The sequence below is a fragment of the Bidens hawaiensis genome, unplaced genomic scaffold (assembly GCF_021521415.1).
Source record: "Bidens hawaiensis isolate Kalapana, Puna unplaced genomic scaffold, B.hawaiensis_p1.1 tig00011824_1, whole genome shotgun sequence".
NCBI classification, from domain to species: Eukaryota; Viridiplantae; Streptophyta; class Magnoliopsida; order Asterales; family Asteraceae; genus Bidens; species Bidens hawaiensis.
In genome coordinates this window covers 660611-672174 of record NW_027491941.1, presented here as the reverse complement: position 1 = coordinate 672174, position 11564 = coordinate 660611, and the positions used below count along the sequence as shown (strand labels likewise).

General features: G+C 34.4%; 1 protein-coding gene across 1 annotated transcript; it reads left to right on the top strand.

Moving 5' to 3' along the window:
• Positions 1-228: 228 nt before the first annotated feature.
• On the top strand, positions 229-3894 carry LOC143539211 (uncharacterized). The gene is made up of 2 exons (XM_077032591.1): positions 229-2925; positions 3528-3894. Exons 1-2 carry the CDS (start codon positions 273-275, stop codon positions 3863-3865), a joined length of 2991 nt encoding a protein of 996 aa, XP_076888706.1. The 5' UTR covers positions 229-272; the 3' UTR covers positions 3866-3894.
• The last annotated feature ends 7670 nt before the right edge of the window (positions 3895-11564 follow it).

Sequence of the window (11564 nt, the reverse complement as noted above, 5' to 3'; positions counted from 1 at the left end):
GAAAATTTGGTGGATGAAAAGGTATATTAATTGGCAGTGGAAGTGCATCTTCTTCTTTTGCTTTTACTTTAGTTAAAGATGATGATACTAAATCCAATATAATTAAAAAATAAATGAATATATGGACATCACACAAATCTAAAATGTTCTTTGCCAGCATGAAAGCAAATGTTGCTATCATTACTCGACAACATCCGTAATCTGTCTTGGATGCTTCACCAAACCACATATAGTTCCTCTAAGACTTGATCACTTTGCTCACTGCTTCCAACATGAAGCTACCATTCCTCATTTTTGTCTTCTTTCTCTTGTTCATTTCTTGTCATTCTCATTACTCACTCAGAAAACAAGCTTCAATTCTAGTTACTTTGAAACAATCATTTGGAGTCTTGAATGCTCATGATCATCTACACACATCTAGTAATTTGATCACTTGGAACCTCTCCGAATACGCCTCCCTTTGTTCGAATTGGACCGGCATCACTTGTGATCACACCAATTCTGTAATAACCTCTCTTGACATATCCAACTTAAACCTCTCGGGTACTCTTTCGCCAGTTATAACTCAACTACGGTCACTTGAATACGTTTCGGTCGCTGGAAACGATTTCTCCGGTGCATTCCCTAGAAGAATCTATGAGATGAAAAGGCTTAGGTTCCTTAACATATCCAATAATATGTTTAGTGGAGGCCTTGAGTTTGATTTCACTATGATGACAAAAATTCAAGTTCTTGATGCTTACAACAATAACTTTTCGGGTTCTCTTCCTTCGGGGGTTTCTGGATTAACCACCTTAACTCACTTGAACCTTGGCGGGAACTACTTCTCGGGCGAAATCCCGGCATCTTACGGTGATCTGAAGCTGCTAACTTTCTTGCATTTGGGTGGTAATGACTTAAAGGGTTTCATACCTAGCCAGCTTGGAAACCTCACTAGTTTAAACCAGCTTCTTTTGGGTTATTTCAATCAGTTTGATGGTGGAATACCCATGGAGTTTGGTAAACTAGTGAACTTGGTTCATGTTGATCTATCAAACTGTGGATTACAAGGCGAAATCCCGAATAGCATATGGAACATGACAAAGTTAGACACTCTCTTCTTGCAGACTAACCGTTTGGTTGGTTCGATTCCTTCCGAGCTCAGCAATCTGATTAGCTTACAGACGCTGGACCTTTCGAATAATCAGCTCGTGGGCGAGGTCCCTACGGAGTTATCTTCGCTAAAACAGCTCAAGATATTGAATCTTTTCATGAACAGATTGCATGGAGATGTCTCCATGTTCGTTGCCGAGCTACCCGAGCTAGAAAATCTTAGTCTTTGGGATAATAACTTCACCGGAACCATACCACCGTTATTGGGAATGAATGGTAAGCTCAAACAGCTTGATCTTTCCACTAATAAGCTCACTGGAGTCATCCCCAAGTCTCTTTGCTTCGGTCAGAAGCTAGAAACTTTGATATTATTCGATAATTTTCTTTTCGGGGCGGTACCAGAAGATCTTGGCAAGTGCAAGTCACTCAGTCGGGTTCGAATGGGACAGAATTATCTAGCTGGATCACTACCAAACGGGTTTTTGTACTTGCCATCGTTGTCACTCGTTGAGTTGCAAAATAACTACCTGGCTGGACAGTTGCAAGAGTCAAACTCTAGTCCTTCCAAGTTTCTAGCTCAGATGAATCTTTCCAACAATCGGTTTTCGGGTTCTCTTCCAGCGTCCATTGGGAACTTTTCCGGACTCAAGATTCTTTTACTGGATGGTAACAGGCTCTCCGGAGTAGTTCCACCGGAGATAGGAGGTTTAAAGAGTGTGCTAAAGTTGGATTTGAGTAGAAACAACTTTTCGGGTGGAATCCCGCCCGAGATATCTCATTGCTCTTCACTAACCTACTTGGATCTCAGCCGCAACGAATTCAGTGGCGCAATCCCTTCACAAATATCACAGCTTCACATACTGAATTACCTCAATGTGTCATGGAACCACTTGACTCATACTCTACCAACAGAATTCGCTTCCATGAAGAGCCTTACATCTGCAGATTTCTCTTATAATAGCTTATCTGGTTCCATACCAGAAACCGGTCAGTATTCGTTATTCAAGTCCAGTTCATTCCAGGGAAACCCTAATCTTTGCGGTTCGTTTACTAACCTCCCATGCAACGAATCGTCTTCCACATTGCCTCCACAAACAAACCAACAACTTGATACCAAAACCACAAAGGTTCCTGCCAGATATAAGTTTGTTTTCGCATTAGGACTTTTGGTGTGTTCGCTTGCATTTGTGGTACTAGCAGTTATCAAGACTCGAAAGATGCGATCAACACATAATAAATCAAAATGGAAGCTTACCGCGTTTCAAAAGCTAGAATTTAATAGCCATGATATCTTGGAATGCTTGAAAGATAATAACATAATCGGACAAGGTGGCGCAGGGATTGTTTATGGCGGAACAATGCCGAATGGAGAGCAAGTAGCAATCAAGAAACTCGGAACAGGTAAAGGAAATAATAATGGTGGTTCACATGATAGTGGTTTGTCCGCAGAGATGCAAACACTGGGAAGGATCAGGCATCGGTATATAGTGCGATTAATCGCACTTTGTTCGAATAAGGAGACGAATTTGCTGGTTTACGAGTACATGCCGAATGGCAGTTTAGGTGAGTTGCTTCATGGGAAGAAAGGTGGTTGTGTTCTTAAATGGGATATAAGGCTTAAAATAGCTATAGAGGCTGCAAAGGGTCTTTGTTACTTGCATCATGATTGCTCGCCTCTTATTATTCATCGCGACGTTAAGTCGAACAACATCTTACTCAGTTCGGATTTCGAAGCTCACGTAGCTGATTTTGGGCTGGCAAAGTTCTTGCAAGATGGTGGTGCATCGGAGTGCATGTCTGCTATTGCAGGATCATATGGCTACATTGCTCCAGGTACGTACGTACATACTTGTTTATTACTTTTATGATTAGTTCTAAATAAACAAGTCTAGATTAACAGGCAGATTAAAATGGAATGTGCAAGTTAAAGGTAATTTATTATAGACGTGTAAATACTTTTTTTTACTAGCTAGGTCCCAATAGTAAGATGCATGTGAAAGTATCAAGATTGGGATCCAAAGCTTCACTTTCTCTTATCTCTATAAAGATGAAGTTTCAATATTAATAACTGAGACTTGCAGATTTTTTTTATGAAACCCATAAAGTTTTAAGGTTTAACTTCAATATTTTTATTTTCTGGTCATAAGAAAAGCGAAAATCAATTTAGTTGAACGGGTTTTTTTTTCAGTAAAACTCGCTTTAAGTTAATATGTGCGATCGTGTGTTTTCTAGTGAATCGTATACGAAAATTATGTGTAATTAATATTTTCATGTGTTAGAATCTTAAGAAAAACAATTTCTTTTAACAGAAAAGGGTAGGACTTTATAATTCGCTTTACGCACCCAAAAAGAAAGACTTCTTTTCTTTTAATTATTAACTTGTATTTTATATCGGTAAAAGTACTAAAATTTAATAATGGATTTGGCGGTGACAGAATATGCGTACACGTTAAAGATTGACGAGAAAAGTGACGTCTATAGTTACGGGGTAGTACTATTGGAGCTGATAACTGGGAGAAAGCCAGTTGGGGACTTTGGAGAAGATGGATTAGACATTGTTCGGTGGTCTAAAATGCAAACAAACGGATCGAAAGAAGAAGTAGCAAAGATCTTGGACGGGCGGCTTAAAAAGGTTCCAATCGATGAAGTGAAGCAAGTATTCTTCGTGGCGATGTTGTGTGTACAAGAACACAATGTTGAGAGACCCACCATGAGAGAGGTGGTGCAAATGCTTGCACAAGCAAAACAGCCCAATACATTCCACATGCATTAATTAATCTTTTGTGTGTTTGATAGATTTGGAATTGATGTATGTAATTAACTGGTAATTACAGACAATGAAATGGGGTCATGTCAATTAATGAAAAAAAAAAAATGAATATGTTGCTAAGTGACTAAAGCACAACAAATTTTATGAGTCATTAATCAAGTATAGTGACATAACTTTGTTTTTGGATTTTGTATTTCACATGTCTCAGGCAAAATTAGCGACAAAGTAAACTTGCTTCACACTTTAAATCCACCGCTAATTATGAACAAAATCAAATAAAATTTTATTATTGTTTTATAACCTTTGGTAAATAAAAACATATACACTAAAACCAACATGCAATTTAAAATACTATCTTATTTCTTAAAGTTTGTATAAACACACATAGATTATATTAATGAAAACTATGATTAAGACCCATGCTTGGCGGGTTGAAAAAAAAACTAACAACGATACGTTGTTGTGAACCTACACGTTAAAGAGGGCGTAAAACCGTGAAAAAAACTAATGTTGAAAATTGCCACAAACCCAAGCTTTGAAGGGGGCGTATAACAGTAAGGACCGTCACAAACCCTTGCATTGGCAGGATTGTTGATAATAAACGTTATATAAAACTACAGAAACCGTTAAAAAAATCATGTCGATATGTCACAACAGCAATAAACGAAACCTTTAAAAATATTAACGTTGATACAAAAAACACCTTGCAATGAAAATTTTTGATTTTATAAAAGATATATATATTGATAAACCAAGGTCTCACAATTAAAACTTTAGCAATCTCTGGGTCAAGAATAGATTGGGCCGTGGACGGATCTTTGTGGTCATGGGAAGAAGACTGGCGCGGTTTTAACGTGCAACTAGGCTGTCTAACTTTTGAGCTTGAAATAATGTTTTTTGGTTATTATTAAAATTTATTCGTTATATTGGTGTTGCAGGCCAGCCAGTTCATTCCATTGAATTTGCCCTCTAGCTTCCAGTTTATTCTTTAGAAAGTTGGGCCAGCATTGGCATGTGATAGATAATGTGTATGTATAGTTAAGGCCCATGTGTTGCTACTTGTATAGTAGTATCAATGTAATTGGTGGCCATACGGATGTGGACAAAGTTGTTAGAGTACATGTTTATGGAACTTTTTGTTAAATATTTGTAAGTGACATAATTTTGTCCGATTGAGACAACTTGCACATGACACTTTGTTGAGATTTTTGGTTTGCTATAAGATTTTATATACATGTCGTTACTTTTAGATGTAGTTGTAAATAGGAATAACAGAAAAACACTTAATTTAACACTTTGCAAAAATTTTAGCGACAAATTAGTGTATGATACATTACTCGTTGTGAGATTGATCACTAATTAATTACATTGAAACAGTCAGTAAATTCCATAAGCGACGATAGTAAAATCCATGTGCATTATCGGACCCCACACACCGGGTTTCCTACCGAATTTACCTAGGAAGTGTGTCTATTTATTTATAATATAAGCAGGGACGGATTTAAAGGTGGGTCAGGAGGGTCCGTTGACCCTCCGGTCGGCTAATTTAGCAATGTATCGGACTGCCGGAATACTCAATTAGAAAAGAAAAATTATAGCTTGACCTTCTCCCAGGTTGTGTTTAGGATAGTAATTTGCAATAGGAGAATAATTAAAGTTAATATATTTTTTGATTTTCATGTCTGTGGTGGTGGTGGTTTGACGGTCCGGAACATCGGAGAAGAAAGGTTTTAAGACTTGAGCTATATGGCTTTTTTTAAAGTAATTAAATATTAAAATGGTTAAACAACATTACAAAAACATGTTACTCTTTTTTTTTTATTATTATTATTATTATAATATTTTTTTTCTTTTAATTTTAATCTACTAATCAAAGCTACTTAATTTTTAATTAATGGTTATTAATTTAATAAATAATAACATACGAAGTTCTTTCTCTTCAAATTTTACATTGTTGAATTATTTATTATAATTATCTAATTTAGAATTTATTATTTAGTTTGTCAGACCATTATTTATAATACAATATAAACATGTTTTTGAAATGAATTTAGTATCACGAACCAAACATCTAAACTTCATCAAGTCCGTTAAATGCTAAAGAAATAATGGGTTGGTAACCCGGCCTCATGTAAACAAGCCATTAGTTTTCAATTAATATTCAAGAGAAAAGAAGGAGACAATACGGATGACCCCTGTCAACCGAATTGATAACATTTTCCTAAAAGTTAAATATGTTAATGTTTTTGCAAATGCTAAGACAAAAACATTTTTATTATAGTTTCAAGATACAAGACCTTGAAGGTAATGGTTACCAACTTCTAGTAGAAAAAAGGAATTGATGTATACACTCACGACTTACGAATCCAAGACAATACTATTACGACCCCCGGCTTAAAGATTTTGGTTCCGTCACTGAATATAAGGATAAATTCTAATGACTTTTAGTGATCGCAGAAACCTTTTATTAGGAAGATCGAATATTTAGTTAGAACAAATAGAATACACGGAATTAATTAAAATTATGACCTATGAGCCTTTTAAATAATACACCAAATTACAATCCAACTAAGACTCAATTGCCTATCATTATTTGAATCAAATAAATATACCACACCTATCTTTGATTCATTCAGGATGAAAAAAAAAACCAAAAAATAAAAGAGTGGGATCCGATACAAATAAAATTAACATACTAAATATACAAATAATTAGTGTAATTACAGTTTTGATTTTTGAAGTAGGGTAATTAATTATGTTATAAAAAATTAGTATAGTGTATAATAATCACTCTAGTTTAAAAGTTATAGTATAATAATAATTACTCTAGTGTTAATATAATTACTCTAGTTAGTTGTACACTTTTCACGATAAATTCATTTGTATTTGATTCAAGCCCAATAATTAAATAAGTAATACAAATCAAATAACTTAAAAAACAATGACTAAACTGCCCATAACCACTTATTCAGCCAATATCTACTTACACGCTAAGACTTGCATGTAACCCTTAACACGTGAACATAACAATTAAGTCCAATAATCACTCCTCGTTGTTTCATTCAACTGATTTTCTCGTTTATCCAACTCCTTGGATTGAAATTAACTTAATGTTGCAATGCCCATGATGTCTTCACATAAGTCACCACCCCAATATTTTGTGGTAGACATACAATTGATCTATTAACTTGAACCTTTACTCCAATAGAATCTTAAGGCACAAAAACATTTTCCTCCTCAAACCTATTTTGCTACCCAATAGAAACTTCACCTAGCTTCCTTAGTCACTTGTCACTTTTGGTAGTGAACCCATATCACAAACAAAACTTTTAGTGCTAATAGAAAGGTTCAACTCCGAGCATGAGTCATTGAACCACCGTCCACACCCACCATAGTACTTTCTTTTATTGACATCTCCATTTACCCTTGTGTTTTGCTATTTATCCCCTTCAGTCTTAACACCATTACCACCCACCTTGCTACTACTAACAATTGTTCCACGTTGTTTGCTCGCATTATCCCACACGTAAACAACACATAAAAACTAATCTTGATGCTAAATGGATTCAACCCTACCTTGATCGCATTTTCACCATCATGTCAAACTCTTTCTTAATATGCACATACTGATATTTAATCACCAACAAAGACAACAGCTAGTCGCTATTCCATCCTTTTGGTCACCAAAAGAATTTCTTAGCTCATCACTCTTAGTTTCTTCTACGATACCCCCGTTGATTTTTTCCCAAAAATTGGAGCTCCTCACAGCGATATCTTCCTTGCGCTAGAAAAGATAAAACATGATACAAACCCTTGTTGAACTACCTTGAAAAACTTACTTGGTTTATGCCTTACTCAACTAAACCAAAATTGTTTTCAACTTTACTCGATAGATTTGTTGTTCGATCACCTCGATTTTTTTATGTTACCTTCAAATCAAACCTGCTTTCCGTAGCTCTGATACCAATTAATGGCTTTTAATTACCGAGCTATGCCCCAACAATATTATCAAACAAGTATGAAAAGAGAAAGAAAAATTACAGAAACCGTTAATTAGAAAGATCAAATATTTTATTTAACCAAATAGAGTAAAAACAATGACTCATGACCATTTTTCATACTTTACCTAATCAAAATCCAACTAAGACTTAAATAGGACTTACTTTGACCCATTTAGGATAAACTTAAAAATTAAATAAATAAATAGAACCAAACTACTAAATAAACATAGACTAAACTGCACTAACCACTTATTCAACCCACATCGCTTGCAGACAAAGACTTGCATCCAACCTATTTCACACGTGAACATAACGTTTAAGTCCAGAAAATACATCAAATATTAAAGAACTATAATCACTTGATGGATTAATAAGATTGTAACAATATCCCCTCAATAATTTACGTGAAGGAGTTATATCTTTTAAAGAGGAAGACGAATGAGAATTTACTATAGGTTGCATCATATCCTATCCACACCGACCTGCTTCTAGAAGCAAGAGGTTATAAGAAAGGGGCTGTAACACCTCGATTTAAGCGGAAATACCTGCGTGTGACATACAGATTGCTTAAAACACAGGTGACACTATTAAGTGACAATGCTATCATTAATTAATTTAAGCACCAAATACACAAGTTCGAAGATATTGAAATACAAGAAAAACAAGAACAATTAAACAAATGTCCATTTATTTATATAACCTAAGTTCTAGTGTCTTCTTCAAGTCTCATCCTCTAATGAATTGCACTTGTAACACGTATATAGAATAAAGTCAAGTAAACGAATAGTTGGTGAGTTCACACAAGGTTTGATATAATAGTAAAAACCATACAATTCCATGAAACTTGTGAAAATAATAGAGCAAGTAAGGGTTCTTTACACTCGAATCAAGGTCCTGAGTGTAAAGAATAAATGAAGGTCCCTTCCCGTTAGTACCAACCATCGTACTCAGATCGGGGTCCGTTTTCCACTCACAACACGATCCTGAGTGCAAAGAGGGGGGGGGGGTGTATGATCATACTTATCGAAGAAATCCATGCACATAATTTCGAGCAAGTATCAAGTAACAGACAAGTCCATGATGCGAATTGTAGTTTGTAATAAGAATAAATAAACAATTGATTTAATATGATATATATGCTACCCTCAAAATGTGTAAAATCTTTAAAAAGGGGGTGTGAGAAACTCACATTGAAATTGAAGCTAAACTTGAAACAACAACCGAAAGTGCGTTAAAGAATTTGACGGCGATCGGACCTCACGAACTATAAATTAAAGAAAATATAAAATCACAAACTAGCTAACGGGGTTATAAAAGTTAAATAATTTTGTTTTAAGGATTATGTATTATTTTAATATATTTTATTAATTTATGGCATTTTATATTAAAATATTAATTTTAAGATTTAACGTAATTTTAACGTGTTAGTTTATCACTAAAATGAGATTTAAATCATTTGAGGAATACAGATTTTATCGGTCAAGTTTTTATCTCGGAAAAACGATTATTTAAACATATTGTAAAGTTAACTAAATGATAAGTAATATAATATTAAGCGGGTTTCACGAACTTAACGAAAACAAAGGTTGGTTTTAGGAGAAAAATGATAAACTATAATTTATATTTAATTTTGTTTATCTTTAAATAACTTTATTTGTAATTTTTTATAATAATTTAATTTGATTTAATAAGGTAAAATAAAAAAAGGTTTAAAAAAATGTATATATACATTAAAAGTTGTCAAACCCGGATTCAAACACAGGTCTCTCAGACCATACACACATGAACTAACAAGTTGGACCAGGTTTGCTTGTTGTTAAAAGGATGGAACCAAATATGTATATATATAAACACATACAAGTTCATATTCTTCATTAAAACCCTAGTTTTCTAATATGTTAATCCGTTCCATGTTTGATCAAACTTGTTTAGGGGTTTTGATTTATGGCTTGAAACAATCACAAAGCATATTTAAATACCTGAGAATGTTATTGATTGAAGGTCAACCACAGATTGGCTAGAATCTGTTGATTATGGTTTGCCGTTATAGTCTAAGGCCGTGACAAGCTTTTGATTTAGTTTTGACACAAGTTTGACTTGGGTTTGGGTTTGGGTTTGCCGGAGACGTTTTCCAGTAGCCGGAATCAGCGCCTGGGTTGAGGAAGGGGGGCTGGGTTGGGTTACTTAATATATTATTATATTTTTAAATATTTTACACAAATCACCCTTGTAGTTTCAAGTTGTATCAAAGTATATTTTAAAGTGTAAATTACAAGCTGAAACTTGTACCTTGAAGTGTTTTGTAATTGTAATAAAAGGTTATAAACTTGGATATTTCCATATTATACCCGGATAGTTTGAAAATTGGTTAAAACAATACATAAATCTCTGAGTTTTGAACAAAATCAATAGAAACGAACGGACAGTAAACTTAAATCATCGTAAATAATGTATTATTGACAAACAACAAATAAAAATACATTGAAACAACAAAACGAGTCGGTTTAACAAATACAAGTACAAAAATGTAAAATACATGAAACGAAACTTGATATATATATATGTATGTATTCATAAACAAAACTATAAATTTAAAATTGGTTGGATTTTCGGGTTTCTAATAATTAACGAATATTACAAGGGCCACATTGATGACATAACCAAATTCAAATGAAAAGTGGGAAAATAGACCCCATCATCAATATGATATAAAGGGACTTTGAAAAATCGCAAATTATCCTTTTACTATATTGTAAATGCCCTTTGGCTTATAGGAAGAAAGGTAAGAAATTGTGAGTGAGAGCTTTGTACTTAAGAGACATGAGATCATCTTGTAAATTGCATACCTTTAGTACAAATAACGATCATTCCTTTGTTATCATTATTTATTGAATTTCACTAACTCTTCAATGGCGTCATCCGCGACCAAAACTAGGGAAACAAATCATGTAACACATATACAAGTAGGTACCACCCCAACTATAGTTACAACTGTAAGATCTCAGAAATTTGCACGTCGAATTTAACAACTTTGAAAGTTGAAGGACCAAATTGTCATTCTGCCAAACTTAAAGTCCATGGTCTAGTCTGTAATTTTTAAAATTTTAGATGAGACAGAACGTCTCATATTAGACGGCCTGTATCTAAGTAAACCTGGGTACTAAGTTATCTTTTGAGAGCACGAACAAGCCAACAAGAGCGATACAACATGTAGGGAAGCTCCGATCACTCTCCAGTAGTGCTAAAGGTTATAACAAGTCTCGCCTATGTTCTGAACTAATTTGGAAGTAAGGTATAGTGTTCTAGGCTCATAATGTTCGTTTGTTATATTTAAGTGAGAATCCAAGCTGTTATCGATCAAACATGATAAGTTATAGAAGTTATAATAAGTGATTTAAGCATATACAAGGTCTTAGAACTTATCAAAAGATGTCGGAATGATGTCTAAAATGATTTTTACCCTTAACGAGCCAAATAGTTGGATTAGACGGACCATCTAATCTTAATATGGTATGTCTCATCCAAATTTGATATGACTCAAGCTCAACAAAGTGAGACGGCCTATCACACATTTATACACACCGCCTCATAGTGATACGGCTAGTCTCATTGAAATGGAGCGTCTCATTTTGTGACACCCCTGTCACAATAAAGGTTCAGTCAGTGGGTCAAACTGAGATGATACAGACCGTCTTATTTTG